The sequence below is a fragment of the Hesperophylax consimilis genome, chromosome 6 (assembly GCF_061612785.1).
Source record: "Hesperophylax consimilis isolate HC1 chromosome 6, BYU_Hcon_1.0, whole genome shotgun sequence".
Taxonomy (NCBI): Eukaryota; Metazoa; Arthropoda; class Insecta; order Trichoptera; family Limnephilidae; genus Hesperophylax; species Hesperophylax consimilis.
In genome coordinates this window covers 15,228,606-15,245,114 of record NC_142841.1, presented here as the reverse complement: position 1 = coordinate 15,245,114, position 16,509 = coordinate 15,228,606, and the positions used below count along the sequence as shown (strand labels likewise).

The following is a 16,509-nucleotide window of genomic DNA, read 5'->3' as shown; positions in this document are numbered from 1 at the left end:
GGCAGTTTTCAAGTTTACCAGAGAATAAGAAGTTTCAGAGGTTTACCAGAAAATAATTAATTTTTGAGTGAGTAGATGTACAAACACATTTCGAGGAATTGTTTTGTTCTTATGCAATACTAACTCTCGAACGCTGAGCTGTGGTATGAAGATATTTGCATAGCTTTTATACTCTGAATTTTTATGTAATCTCTATTATAAACTTATATTCAATTTTTTTCCAAAAATATAACAAAAAACAATATGTCTGTTTGAACGCTCAGTAAGGGAACGGATTTTACAAAAACGTTATTTATAAATTCCGACTTTCACCATTTAAAAAAAATTTAACAATCTTGTATTTAGGGTTTGTTTTATTTATTTTTATTGGATATATTTTACCAATACGATCTGTTATTGATTAAATATTTAACAGAATTCTTAAGTGATTGCTAATTGTAACATACTAAGAACAAGACAAGCATTTTAAAATCTACTAAATAATAAAGCATCCATTTTTTTCAGCTCAAATCAAAAAGTTTAAATAGTAAATAAATTTTGACTAGTTTAAAAAGCAATAATACTTTTCATCAGATTAATTGACCCATTTAACATGATTTTCTCTCACAAAATTAAAATTAATAATTCTTGCCTTAAATATGCTCCAGCTCGTTTAGTTGGTTTTCAATAAAGCCAGCTCGGAATTATAAAAGCAGTACGTAAACATTTCGTGGCACGGATCTGCCGCGAGGCATAAGTCGGAGGCTTCAGGTTTCCGGAAAAACCAGAACTTTGCTGAAGTCACACGAGGCCGTGCTCGAAACATATGTGTGACTTGGATACCTATTCCACTCCACGTAGATACGTAGTCTACGGGTCTACGCCACGTACATAGATATGAAAAATAATACCTACACTCTAAGCGACGAAGCTTTTGTACTTTATACTATGCTTACTATATCCCCGCCTACGCTTTTTAATAGCGGTATATAAATAATGAGCTGAAACACGAATTGCGTTACCAACCGGCTATTCAGTTTCTCAGATATTTAAAAAAACAGATAGAAATAATGATATTTTCTTCGCATTGAAAAATTTAACACGACTTAGTTTTGAATGTGTATATAATGATACTAAATGTTTTTTTTTCTTTTTTGTAACAACTAGATATGATGATATCAAATTTAAGAACTGCCGTGCTGAGAATTTCATTTTAATATTATTTAAATTTAGTGGTTTGGATAAATCAGTTATTACTAATATGTTAAGTGATTTTTTTCTGAGAAATTATCATTATATAACGCTATATTTTTTTATTATATTTTAAATTTCTGATCTTCTTTGTTTTTATCCGGCTTTTACTTGAGATTTAAATATTATAATATTGTTGAGTTTTGAATGAGAGTGGGATTTTTTTTAGAGTTTAGTACTATAGTAAAGAAAGTGTTTTTGCCCAAGTTTTTTATTTGTAGTCTCTTGCTGGATATGTTTTTGGCCCCGAGATTAAGTGTTTCTAATACACCTGTTTGTATTTCTTTTGTTTTATATTTTTGAATGCAAATAAGTATTGTTCTAAAATACAGTCGTTTAAATTACATGACGGTAGGATTGTTGTAGATTTTGTCAGTGCTAGTTCTTACCTGGACTTTAAGAATAATTTACACTTGTGATGTTTTGGACATCCACAAAAATAAACGATAAATAATAAAATAACGTGCTCTAAAAATTTTTGTTTAAACAACGACGGAAGATTTATTGACAGACAGGCCTTGAGTAAACAGATTCCCACGGGAAAGGAGAGACCGGAGGACAGTCGAGTTTAGAACTTTGGTGGATTGACAGCCCCGAGAAATAGATACAAATCAGAAGTGTTGTTTGAAATTGCAGTTAATTATTGAATTCAAATGGTATTAGAGAATATTGCGGAATATTGAATTAAAGTGAAAGATTATTGATCCGGTGTTTGTGTGAAGTGAAAGTGATTCGACTCAGTGGGAAAACAATTAATAATAATGACAATAATAATAATTGGATAATTTGTAGAGCGCCGTTTTGTAAAAACCCACCTCAGGGGCGCCAGGTGTTGTGCAATCGCGATTGTGTTATAAAGTTGTGTTGATTTAAACGTGATTTCGTATACAGTTCGAACTAGATTGCTTGTCTTAAAAACATGAAAATAATAAAAATATTGATTGCGTTTTAAAATAGAGTGAATGTACTTAAAGGCAGGAAGTGTTAAATCGGGCTAAGTTATTGATTTGGCGAGATGGCATTCTATCCACGGAGACCGAAAACCAGAGAATCAAATAGATTATTAACTGTGGGTTCGAATCCTAACAGATTAGGGAGGTACAATTTTATTTACAGGAATATTTAATTACCCTTTTATAAACGTAGGGAGGAGGTCGAAAATTAAAGTGATTTAGCTATATAGTGTAACCAGGTAAGCTTCACGCTGAGAATGAGAGGTGCCTAACTGGGTGAGTTTTTATATTATTTATTAAATTCCAGAGGACCCCCTTTAAAAGACGGATACAACTAAGTTTACGACACCTGCCGCCCAAATAATGTTATCATTAAAAGGAATACCCTAGACGGATTGTCAATCAGCTGTGAGTGAGAGACAGGCCAATGACTTTTCATATATAGGCCGAGAGGCGCGGAGTACAGTCAGTCAAAGGGGAAGTTTTGCTAGCGTATGCCGTCCCAAATTGAAAGCGTTCGGATGCAACCAGACGGAACAAAATGAAAACTTTTCTTCTGTTATTTGACTTTTCTAATTTAATACTTTTCATCTATTGTTTGACTTTCTAAGTTACGAATTGGGATGCACAAAAACAAATCTAAAGTCGGAAGAGGGAGATGGTAATCTCCGAAATAAAACTACCAACCGAACAACTTTTCTCAACAGGTACCTTTCGAGAGGTAGGCAGCCTCTTTAAATTAAATGCAAAAATCAAACCAATTATCCGTTTATACCTTACCTGAGAGGATAGGTATTCAGTAGGAGTTACCCATAGCTAATACACGAGGATGCTAGTAACCTCATAAAATAAATACTGGAACCAAATATTAAAATACAGACAGTCCTCATCCCAAATTTGGCATATCGAGTAGACCTTACATATATCTCACATGATAATTGGCTGAATGGGTAGGCACACAACCTATCGTTAATAAGCGGGCAAAATGTCGACAAGATCGTCGTGTGTTATATATGTATTGACCTAGAAAGGGATGTAAATCCCCGACGACGTGGGAGTTACAATGTTTTCTAGAGGTGGCTCGTAACTTAGGACCTTACGTGTCACACTTTCGCGACTAGATTCGTGACAAGGGATGTCATGGCTTTCCCCTTCTACACTCAGTAAAGTAGGTTATCCTGGAGGTGTTTGAGATTGGGGCAATTCTGAAATTGGTGATGAGACCTGGTTTTCTTTATTCTGGCGTGAAGGTTGCCGATTTGGAACAAGGGGAGACCCGGCCGGTTGTGATATCCAGACACGCAGATATCGATCGCCTTGCTCAAATTATCATCCATCAGTTTTGTTTGGTAAGAGGAGGAGTCAATCTTAACTTGAAAAAAAATTCATTTCCTTTCCTCTCCTTCCCCTCCCAAAATATATACATGGATGGCGCCGACAACTAACACCATAAATTTATCGTATGTATATCACATATATAAAATCTAACACTTTATTATATTCACATTACCCTACGATAGGTAGAATCGAGTAGCTAGGGGGGGGGTGAGCAGGCGACTTAGAAGATAAGGTTTATGAAATGGTTTTGAAAAACAGCGGTAATGGATTCAACTCACTCTATCTCAAAAGAACCAAGGGATACCACACAAAACATAAATAACTAGGTTTCTAAACCGAGAAACAAAAACCCAACACAACGTTCGGTGAAGCCTTTTTATACTGAACCGTCACGTGAAATGAGTACGTTCGAGGTCGTACGTCACGTAGACAAACTAGGATGTACACACTTGAAGGGGTGTGTAATAAAGAAAAGACGGCAGGGAGGACCTTCCTACCCCGGATATATATATAACCAAAGCCTTATGGAAAAGTTACCTACGGGACTTAAGGAAAATGTATCGTAGAAAGAAGAGAAGGAAAAGTTTGAAGTAGAAAGGGCAGATCATTACACACTATTATTTTTTTTGGTTTGGGTTGGATGTCTGTAGCTAAGATTTTTTTTTAAACGTGTTTAATTCTTATTCTATTTAATTACTGATAAATGAAATCTTAAATTCATAATTTTTGTATGTGTTTTGGTATTGAGTGAAAATCAACGCATTCGGATAATTTTGTGAAAATAGATTATGAAAAATATATTTAAGTTGTTGATAAAAAATTTTGAGCGCCTTAACGAAGAAACTTAGCCATGAAGGACCTAAATATTAACAAGAAAAATAAAACCTTTGTGACGTCTTAAGTTTCTAAAGCGCATATAAGAACAGTGGAATTTGGCATTATGCACTTTGCACAGCTATTTATGGCTGATATTTATTGACAACTATTTTTTATTCGACTATAAAATTTAATAAGTATAGTCATATTTTTCTTCTTCTTCAGTTATTGTAGGTAAATTGTAATGTGGGTAGTAAAAAACTCTAAGTAAAAAAATACCTATTGGGTTCATAATAGGAACAATCTGTAATAACGTATAACATTTAAAAAAATATATGTTTTTTAAATTACCAGTCAAAAATATAGTAGTCCAGACAAAATTTACAGGTGTCTTTTACTCAACCTCAGCATTAAAAAAACACTTTTATCACTTCTGAGTTAACTTTACTATAAAGAAACATATGGTATAATATCATTAATAACTGCTGATTAATGCTGGTCGTCATGAAAATGTCGGTTTAATCCACTTAACACGCAATCCTACGATTCACTAATTGAAAGCTATCTATATTTTATTAAAAATCTATATCTGATTAAAGTAACTCGACAAGTTGTTACTCAACAGATGTGAAATACATCCTCAGTTGCTTATTTCTGCGCGTTTTCAACAACCGTTTTCTGGCTCAAATGTGGCGTAAAAAATATGTGAAAGTTGTGTGTGCACGTGTTTGCTCGGATTTAAATGATGTAATATTTTTTTAAATATCTCGACCTTAAAGAAACTGTTTCTTCTTTTTCATTTATTTCCCACAAGCTTTAAGTGTGAGTAGAGTTTTAACTGGAATTCTAGCTTTGTTGGAAATTCACTCAGACGGCAGTAAAGATTTTTACCGTCAACGTCCTCAACAAATGGTTTTGACACAGCCTTAGGCGAGGAAATGCCTGAAACGGTTGGGGTATATAACTGCTTTGTGGTTGCAGCCAAAAGATGTAACCTCTAACTAACTTAGCTTGAGAAGAGAAGAAGAGAAGAGGAAAATGATGAGAAAAAAGCGCTTGCGAATTATCTGAGTATTCAGTTGTTTTTTCCTAAAAACAGTTTAAGCCATTTCTACAAAAAAACAGTTGTGTTTATTGTGGTATCTCTCAATGACGTCACTTAGAATACATTCCTCTAGGAAATGCAACGAGAGTACACGAAAACTCACAATGGCGTCACTCGGAATACATTCTGCTTGGGAATGCGATGAGAGTACACGAAAACTCACAATGGCGTCACTCGGAATACATTCTGCTTGGGAATGCGATGAGAGTACACGAAAACTCACAATGGCGTCACTCGGAATACATTCTGCTTGGGAATGCGATGAGAGTACACGAAAACTCACAATGGCGTCACTCATAAGACATTACGCTTGGGAATGGTATGAGAATACACGAAATCTCAAGTCATTCCCAATGACAAAAGATTTTAAATTTGTTCTGGCCAAGATTTCATAACAGAAGTCAAGGATCGTGATACTGGGCAATGGAGGTCAATGTCCCAGAGAATACCTACGCTCTATATAACCTTAAAACTATTATAAATCATTAACCTGGAAGTAGTAGGTACAAACATAAAAAGCATTCGTCTTGATCGCAAAACTAACAGCTCAAGCAGACCAAATTACTAAAAAAGGCGATATTTGAATAACCCAATCAACCGTTAAAACTTTTTTTCAATAACCATTTCATTACGTTTCATAACCGACAATTATTATTAGTATTATCAAATAATAAGTCTGCTGATATTGCCTTGAAAACTTGATTTCCGAAATATTATTCCCCGGTGTCTAGTAAAGTTTCCGTCTAGTTCTTTCGTCTTTGCTGAAAAACAACTACCGCAATGGAAAAATAAAACGTAAGGCAGGTAATCTCTGAAATTTTCCCTCCCCTTACTACAGCCGCTTCTCACAAGACTCTAACCATTTGGTACAAAATCTCAACCTTTGCACCGTTCACTTTTTCTGGCCATTTTAATGGATTAAACTTTTCGAGGATTGTCGGAAGAATTAATCTGATCGTTGTCTGGTCAGGATCACGACTAAGCTTCATATTTTTCTCTGCTTTAGAACTTACTCCTTGTGATAAATTTGCTTTATAAAGAAAACGCTTAGAAACTACGAGGGAATATCTCACAAGATGTAAAGTGAATTATACGGTAAGGGAGAAAACGTTCTTAGTAGAGCCGTGAGAAAAATTCTTTCTACTTAGAATTAATATACGGAAAATAATATTCAATGTTTTACAGCGTTTGTTTTTATGTACTTTTTTGTTGGCTACCCTTCAAAAGAAAGTGTTTATTTTTTTATGTACCCACGGGTGTGTTTTTGTTACTAATATTTTAACAAAGTAGTGTTTAGTTTATTTTTTTATTTAACCTACAATTAGTTTGAATAGCATAGCTAAGGGGTTTATATGGTCAATAAGCTGTATTTTTCAATGTCGCAAGAGTAGTTTTGTCCTGAGTCACAATTTACTTTGCATTTTTATCAACATTGAATGAAGTAATTTAACATTATGAAATCGTTTAGGGATAAAAAAACGTCCATGTTCATTTAATTACTAGCGCAGACCAGTAAAAAATCACCGGATATTATATTAGTAAATCTAACGAAAAAACACATTTCATCGAGGAGTAATGTATCATTATTATAATATGTTTCACCTCAGGCAAAGCAGGTAAGTAACCAGTTGTAGTGAAATAAGAAGTTTTCCCAGCAATTTTACCTACAATACCAAAGTCAGTTCAATTATTGCAGCAAAGTTTCTGCGTGGTTAGATTCCCATTACGGTGGAACTACATTCGACAAAAAATATTTCAATGAAGGCTTGCAAATATCACGTGAAAAGTTTCACGTGAGTCAAGCTTTATTTGGCCGAGGAAAACGTAATTGAATTCGGCTTAAGAATCTACACGCGTGGCTCAGTCCCGTGCAACCTTGGGGCGGCACACGGTATCGATTTTCGAATGTGTACCGAGCCATTAGGCTTACGATAGCCAAGTAAGACTACCCCTACAAAAACACACTTTATAATGAGGGTGTATCTGGTAGGGAGTAATACTGCAAGCTTAATTACTTGAATGCAAAATAATGGCAACCGTAATTAAAATGTTCACTTGTCTTATCTTTCGTATTACTTATAATATTGACATTCGTTAGACTGTCATATATGTCACTGTATTGGCTTTATTCTCCGAAATGCCAGAGACTGTGAAGATTCAAATAGTAAACATGTTTTATTATTCTATAGTTCGAAGTCAAGTTATAATTATTCTATCTGGTACCCTCACTTAAAAAAATCACTTCAAATCCATTGAAAAAGTAGAACACATATTAACTTTAAACTCAGTCTATCTGTTGATTTCTTCTCGTATTAATTTTTTATCTACTTTTCATTTTGTAAAACTATATATATATATATTGGAAGAAAAAACTTCATATTACACTGCATACTTATGATTTCACGGTACATTTTTATGTAAAAGCCTTTTTTCGGCGTATAAATTCTTTCGCAGAAATAATAGACTGTTCAACAGCACGTAATGTAGTTACAAGAAGGCTATAACATCATATCTCTCTTCAATATATACTAATACGACTCTACTATTTCACCGATTGGTTCTATTTGTATGGGCTTGTGATTAATCCATGAATACTTCTGTATCGCTATAATATTATGTCATAAAATATGTACAGCCCTTATGGGCGTATACAATAAATACATTAAATTATATTTAAACGGCACAAGTATTATGCTGTTTGTCTTTTAGATAACTAAACTGCGCAAGACGCATGACCCTCTTTTGAGCAATCGTTGTGGACGGTCTTGCAGTGTCAATTATTAGGTGAGCTTTATTGATGATGAGCGCTGCAAGGCAAACCGAATCTTTTCTCAAGAAAAAAGAGGAAGGACAGCAGCACAACTTAGACATTGTATTTTCGCAACAGTCATAATGTTTATCCGGTAGAATTTTAATTTAGATTCTCATCGAATCGCAGTTATATGAACAGTTCAATAATTAATTGTAATTTTAAATAATCATTTTACAACGATTTATGTCATATTTCATTTCATATATCAAATGCTTCATTTAGAATGAAATACTTAATTGTTAAGCTGTTGGATTCCAATACGTAATACTTGAAGTCGGAATCTATTTCAATGCAGAAAATCTGGGACTAACTACCGTATGAATTCCTACTTGCCGCGAATACTTACGGAGTAATTATACAAAGTTAGTGTACGTTTTCAATTTATCACTTAACAAATACAAAAGATTGTTACTGAGGCAGTTTAGTTATGTATGATAAAATACTCTATATTTTTTAGATATGTGTAAAGCCACTAAAAAGGTCAGGTATTTTTCATACTATTCCGTCGAAAAACATAACTTTTACATTTAATTAAATATATTTTAACTCCTACTATTCCGATTAAATTCATCAGTTCCTATCATTTTATCAGCGAATGTCGTTAAAAACACGAAAGCAAACCGTGATTCCATAAAAAAACTTTAAATTTCAGTGATGGAAAGCAATTTACGACTCTGCAAAATTCAAATAAACAATTCCAGTCATTTGCAATGACCTAACAATTATTCAGATTGCAGATTTGTTACATATAAGGGTAACTATTAAAATTGGCTATTATCGGATTCAAACACAAATCGGTCGAGCGAGGGACTTTTTGCATGAAAGCTTTTGTTAATGGATTCAGAGCATTGCTGAGAGGATGATTTATTTTATGTTACAGATTTACAAGTTTCTGTTAATTAGCTCTCAGCACTGATTTTACATTTAATGGAGAGTCGAATAGAACTTTAGCTCTGCCATTCTGTTAAAACTCATCGGCTTTATCAATCTAATGCATGCACTATTTAATTAGTATTACTGAAACGAAGGTGAAATTTGTTTTTAATTATGCGTTATTATTCATGTGCATAAGATCTTTAGATAATTTTATTATGTTTTCATGTAAAATACCGGAGCCAGTGAGATTATGGCATCTCTAATGGTTGTCGTATGTTGTGAGACTGAAGAGTATGAGGAAGGAGAGGAAATGAGAGCCGAAAGGTGGGAAGTACCTGGTTCTTAATTTGATCAAGATCGTTTCCAATCTGAATGTTAGTCTTTCACCAGGGCGATACTGAGAGTATCTGCCTCTCTGGAACGTGTCGTAAGTATACGATTGTATACATTTAAAAAAAATTAAATGTGACCTAGCACAATTAAAATTAATTAAATTTACTTGTGATTGTTGGTATTTGATTCAAGTTATTTCTAATCTAAACTAGTCATAGACGGGAGATATAGTCATATTAAATATGATATTGTTTTTACTCACTGCATGTGAAATCTAATTTAGCTATCAAATACACAATATTTGTGGGTTTGTCCTATATCAGTCTGTATATATTAAGAGCCCACGTATTGTAACATATTATCAGGTTATATCTCTAGTCTTTGCTTTGATTGTACTATTTTGTAGTACTTACTTTTCTGTGACTATGCTTAAAGCAATAAATGTGACTAGTTTTAGACAAATATTTGCAAGAAAAGATGTCAATTATTTTTAAAGGCATTTTATGTCCAAATTTCCAGTCTGTTTCAATAGCATCCTGCAATATTTTTTTTTACTGGGATATAATATTAATCCGTTAATTAGTATTGTTATTTGATAGCATGTTCAATATTTTAATCAATAATCGTTATAATATTACGATATTATATTGATGTTTGATAGTAGAATTTTGGTAGGTGGTATTATAAAAAAAAATTATATTTGTAATAATTTCTGCAAAGCAATAAGATAACAAGGACTAAACTAAAAAATATTTTTTTATTTTTATTTTTTCAATATATTTAAAATTGTACATTGAAAATCCAATCCCATGTGGATACCGTGGGCGCAGGCTATATTCGAAAACATCCGGCGCGGATCAAGCGGGATTGATAACTGTTCGCGATTGCAATCTCTACATACCTACCTACAAGTATATTATTATTTTACCTATAAACTACTGTGCAAATTTTATTGAAGCGAAAACGCAAAATGGAACGTATTATTTTCTTTCAAAGACAAATTCTTTTCCTTTTATTGACAAGTTTAGCTGTGTATAAGGCCGTGATAAATCTACATGCTTTTGGGTGAAAAATTGCTCAAGATGGAGCTCGGAGCTCTTTTCTGCTTTATTCATCGACCCAGTAAACTTCGCAGAAACTAAGCTTACATTGTTCATATTCATGTGCTCTGATTTATTATAAACCATTCCACGCTTGTCATACCAGAGTATTTGAATAAAAAATATTAACCTCGTGAAAACACTACTGTTTTGTGTTGTATTTTTTTAACATAACGTAATGTTTTTTCTGTTACCAAAATGAAATTTAAAATCTTTTTACAATTTGTGTTGATTTAATCGTAGTAAAAACAATTATTATTTAACTCTGCTCTAAAGGTTTTACGAAAACAACATGCTATTATTCCATTAGTCGGTGTAAGTGCAGAAAAATGTTTTCTTTTGAACTCACGAGATTCTCATTTCAAAGAGTCTCTGCACTTATGAGGGTTTTTTCAAACTCTAGTTCAGATTTAAACAAATAATGTGTTGCTGGAGCACATCCATTGAACCAAAATAACGTAAAATTTAATACTCGTAGAAATGTACATGGAAGTTTTAGTTATAAATAAAGCCAGAACGAGCCTTTATAATCAAGTTTTGAATAAATTTTTTGTTCAAATTAATATATAATGAACAAGTAAACTGCTTTACATCAGGATTGTAATGCGAATAATCAAACACTTGCTTCTTAATCTATTAATATTTTGTTTTGATCGAAACTCACCTTCATCTTGATTGCTCCCAATCAAGATCTCGGTATCTTGGAAGTCTCCTTCCTTCAAAAGCTCATCGGGATGCTTGGGAAAGAATACTCCATCCACAGTCGGGGCAGAGGGGAAACCCAGTATTCCAGTATAAGAGTTCCATTGCTGAACTGATATTGTCTTGGCATCTACTCCCCTCATGCAGTCCATCACGGAGCTGGGATTTTCGTCCAGAATAGTACTGTTGCAACCACAGTCATCGATCAGGGTTCCTCCTACTTCTTGCGCCTTCTCTCCAGTCATGAAACTCCAAGGAGCATTTATTGTTCCAGACTGCAAAATTCCTCTCCTCACTAATCCTCTTGTTACTGGAGAAATTAAATGAAGACTGACACTTCCGCCACCAGCTGATTCTCCGAATAAAGTTATCAAATCAGGATCTCCACCGAAAACAGCAGCGTTTTTCTTTATCCATTCTATGGCTAGTGCTTGATCCCACAGTCCCATGTTGCCGGGCGCCTCCTCGCTATTTTCAGCGAAATATTTATTCAGATATAAGAATCCGAACGCACCCACTCTGTACTGCATCGATGCAACTATTACGTCACTCGTGGCGGCCATTATATCCGCATCGTAAATATCTAGTGTAGCCGTTCCGCTCATGTAACCGCCGCCATAAATCCAAACTAGTACAGGCACCTTCGGCAGATCCGCTGGGGGCTTATCCTGGTGATGTCTTATACGCAGTCGCTGCGGCACCCAGATGTTCAGGTATAGGCAATCCTCCGATATGTTGGTATTAGGATTCCACATCTCTTCTCCTTCGAATCCGGGGAAGTATTCATAACGTTCTTGGAAGCAAGTGTTTGGGAGGTTCGTCGCATCGAGTACGCCGTGCCACGGGTCTGCGGGAACGGGCTTTCTGAAACGCAGTGGACCAACGGGAGGCTTAGCAAACGGAATTCCTGTGAATACGTGCACTTCTCGACCCAGCACTGTCTTGGCATGTCCTCTCACTAGGCCTGTGTGAGTTTCCACCACGAGGGGATCATTATGGAAGTCCTTGGGGCTAGCTGTCGTGGTCGTGTGTACCAGCGGAGTCGTCGTGGTATCTTGGTGATTTGCCCATGATCTCCCTGACACGTGGTTTACCGCGCCGAAGCAAATTACTAGTACAACCACCTTCACACAATATGTTGTATACGACATATTGATATAATGTTATGTATGTATTTTATATTTTAGTATCTATGTAGTATATTCTTATACACTATGTATTGTACAAATTACGATTGATGCTCGTCACAAATTAAACCCTCAACCGGATGGGTGAGTGGTTTTTTCGGGTCGAATATTTTTGACCTTTCATTTCGCTCTCACCGGATCATGAATAACACCACACGAGAACTGTTCGTACCGCTACATCAAATATTCAACGCTTTCCTCTTGCTTGGTCCAAGCTTGCACAGAATGTTCCTAATTTACCTTTCACTTTGTATTCTTGGAGATTGCAAATTTCACATTTTATTGAAGAATACTATAGTAGCTCGTTCTCTCGTTCAAAATCCAACCTCATGTCCAAAATCCAAAGTTTTGATGTAACCTGGAATAGAGAAAAACACATTTGAGTATTTTTTTACAATTTTTAGATGACGCTAAGAAATATATATATATTTTTTTTTTATTATTTTAATATAGATCATAGTTACATTAATACATACATATTTTGCAAAATATAATATTTAGGTACATAATTGGTCATGTATACCTTATCAGAAAAGAGGAGCTCTTGTGCCTGATAAGGGAGCCACGATTCTTACTTAGATTCAATGTTATGTGTAAAATATACATATATATTTTTTTAATATAAGTTTTTTTGTAAAAAAAGTTTGATTTTATTTATTTGTTCTTGTTGGTTCGTAATACAGCGCAATTCGGAAGGGAGATTATTGTAGTTTTTTATGGCTTGGTAAATATAATGGTTTTGCATTTGAGTTGTTTTAAAGATTGGCGTAATAAATTGATTTCCATTTCTCATCAGTTTGTAAAATTCTTGATATTCTGTGTTATTTTTTTCTTTACATATGTAAAACTTATTTTCGGCATTGCCTAGGTGGAATAGATTTAAAGTAACTCTGTTCAGAAGTGTATTTATCGCGTAGATTCATATTGTATTCACTGCATGGAATATAAATGAATACAGTGCCGGAGTACAAAAGGCCAGTTAGTCTCATCCATTATAGAATTAGATCCACTTGTAACCGGTGACTTGCTCGCCACAGGTTAGAGAAATGGATAAAATTCCTCTCCAATTATTCAAATACTGTTTTGTAGTGATGCACCATTTGATTTCTGTCAAAAGTCTTTGTATTTTGACACTTAAGAAATCTTTAAGCAGCAACAAAATATATATTCGTATATTACCGAGTGAAACACTTTTTATTCACTATTCTGAGAGCATTGCAAATTCTTGACTTTAAAATTTATTGCTATAAATATGCTAGAAAAACGAACCATATTCTGTTGGCAATTCCAATGGGAAGACGTCCGCCGGGACGGGAAGGTGGGTCGCCCGAGATAAAAATGAGGAAAATAAGTGAAGCATCTGTACAAGAAGAGCCTAGGTCTGCAATATAGTGGGTTCGTACAAGCAATGCGCGACAGGACTCGATCCGACCCGGAAAATAAAAAGGAGACGATGATATAATGAATTTCAGTACAGAAATCCTCAGAACAGAAATCTTCTAGTGAGGCGGTTAGTTACTGTTTGTAAATTGTATTTTTTAGTGGTTTGTCTATTTATGATATTTATTTTATTAGTGGTTGATAACTTATTTTTTTACTTATAATTTACAGAAAATATAGTAGTTATTCAACCTAATTTTATGCATAAGATGTACTACCATAAAAATTCTAGGCTTATATGTATGGAGGATGTATCATTTTGTTCGTTATTTTTTATGTACTATGCAAAATTGTGAAGTTTAAAATATTTTTAATATTATTTATATTTCGGATACTTCCTGTTAATGAATTAAAAAAAATAAAACAAGATATTTATATTTGAATTGGCACATCTTTATTTTTACATTTCGGAGTTGGGAGTATTGTCTCAGTAGTAAATTATTTTTAAAAGGTTCAACAATTGAAAAATTAATAGAAATAGAATTATATTTTTATAACAGTACTGATGACAACCGGAAGACAGTGAAAATATATCAATAAAGTGACTTTATTTAAATAACTTTGTATACACCACTATTTAATCAAAAAAATCGGCATGTTTCAAAACCAACGGTTTTTTTGTCAGGATAAACTAACGAGAATCAACAAATATAATTATAAAATAAATAAAAATGTAACCGCAATATCAATTAAAATAAAATGACACAAAACGAATTAGCAACTATTGAAGAAGTTAAAAATGAAAGCTTAAAATATTTATCATCATAACATTTTGGCTCTTCGAAGTGGTGAATATTATTAAAACAGTCTAATTTCACTATGTTTGGCGCTTATTCACAACAGTATGATCAAATATATGCCAATTTTGCGTACAATTTTAGTTGCCAGGTAATGGTGTTAGGGCCTCATTTTTTTAACGATTATTATCTATGGGCCTATTACACAATCGCAGATAAACTAAGGTTTAAAAAATACTCACCCGATTTGAAAATAAGTACACAGCGCAAACAAGCTTTTCACATCGCATGAATTCACGTCGGAAAATTCGAAGCGAGCTGTGCAAATATAACAGAAGCTGAAGAATTATTTGATGTTTGATATATATTTTAAATCCACGCCATTTTATGATATGTTATGATAAAGATTTCCTTGAATAAAGATTTTCATTTTCTACCGGTAATAATGAATTATGAAATAATTTACCCGTAACAAGTCGAAATGCTCCAAATGTATTTTTTTAAATGACCAACATCTGATAAGAAGGCCCTCCACCCAAATTTTAACCATTAATAAAAATCTGTTTCTAAAACAGCGAAAAAACTCTCTAACGATGATCGGTAATGTCTTGAAAGTACGAAATTTAGTTTTTAGATTAATATGTTAACGGACATTTTTCAACCTCGAACATCTTTAACATCATGAGATGTATCTCCTATATACTGCTGTATCAATGAACATTTCTTTTTTTTCTTCTTCAAACTTTGTCTTTTATTTCATATGAAGCAGGATAGTAACCATTTAAATAAATAAAATAGTTAATAAACTAACTTATTTAAATTTAATTAATATTTTTTTAAATCTGTGATAAAATTTTTGCAAGAGCAAGTATTTTATTAAAAATAATATTCAATAAGGTTCCTGTTACGACTAACATTTTCTCATTTTACAGAAGATTCCGTAAAGAAAACTTTATAAGCACTAAGTGGGAATACGGTAAAACTTTCTAACTTTTCTGCAAATCCCTCGATACTGATTCAAAAGAAAAATAAAGTAGACATACAAATCTGACAAAATACGTGTGTTACGTAATTCGATTCCAAGTTTACAATATTTAAAAAAAAATAAACATGACTTTCGGTAACACAAATTGATTGAAGTTTTATCATTGATCTAGGGGTATCAGGAAGGTCAGACAATAAAAAAGCAATTCATGTTCATTTTTACCGTGAAACCATTTATAAAATGTTATTTTGATGGTGGTTATATCGATATTGTAACATCGGTTACCACGCTGATATTGTAAGAGTCGGCGCTAGGATTAGAGATTCAAAGTAATTTTCAGTAGGTAGGTAACACCAGAAAACCTTTTTTCATGTAGATTTTTGTTCAAATGAATTTTAATGGGTTTTTTATGTGAATACTAGACGAGAGTCGCAACTGCCCCCAACTGTATGATTATCTTTATAAGGCTTAATATTAGACCCTGGCGATTTGAAGGGTCGAGTTCACAACCAGTAGCCAACAACCAGTTGTGTAAAATCCTCTTCAAGCTAAGTTATTAATTATTGAAAAGACAACAATTTCATCTCTTTACGATGGAAGAAATGATGGTTCAAATATTCCCGTTTTATTCACAAGAATGATCGTTTTTTCTTTGAGAATTAAAAATAGTAGAATGTATCGAGCTTTTTTCAATGCCACAAAAATGTCACATGGTTTCATACGTGTCAAAATGAATGTCACTAGTGTCTCTTTTATCGCTCCTGTTCCGCTCCGTGTATCGAATAAACGTATATTCGTCACATCGCTAAATATCATCACGCCAATCACGTCAAGCGCACTTGCTGGGGGATTTATTAGATGAAAACAATTCACTCCCCGATGATAGAATGTGATA

The 16,509-nt window shown here is 33.6% G+C and overlaps 1 protein-coding gene across 1 annotated transcript in view; it reads right to left on the bottom strand.

The window, feature by feature from the left end:
• The window catches only part of LOC149422990 (acetylcholinesterase-like), a 191,949-nt gene that overhangs the window by 111,470 nt on the left and 63,970 nt on the right, over window positions 1–16,509 (bottom strand). The window contains exon 2 of the mRNA XM_089632409.1: window positions 11,228–12,810. Within this exon, the coding sequence (XP_089488535.1) occupies window positions 11,228–12,416 (1,189 nt within the window). The 5' untranslated portion in view covers window positions 12,417–12,810. The remainder of the gene's footprint in view (window positions 1–11,227; window positions 12,811–16,509) is intronic.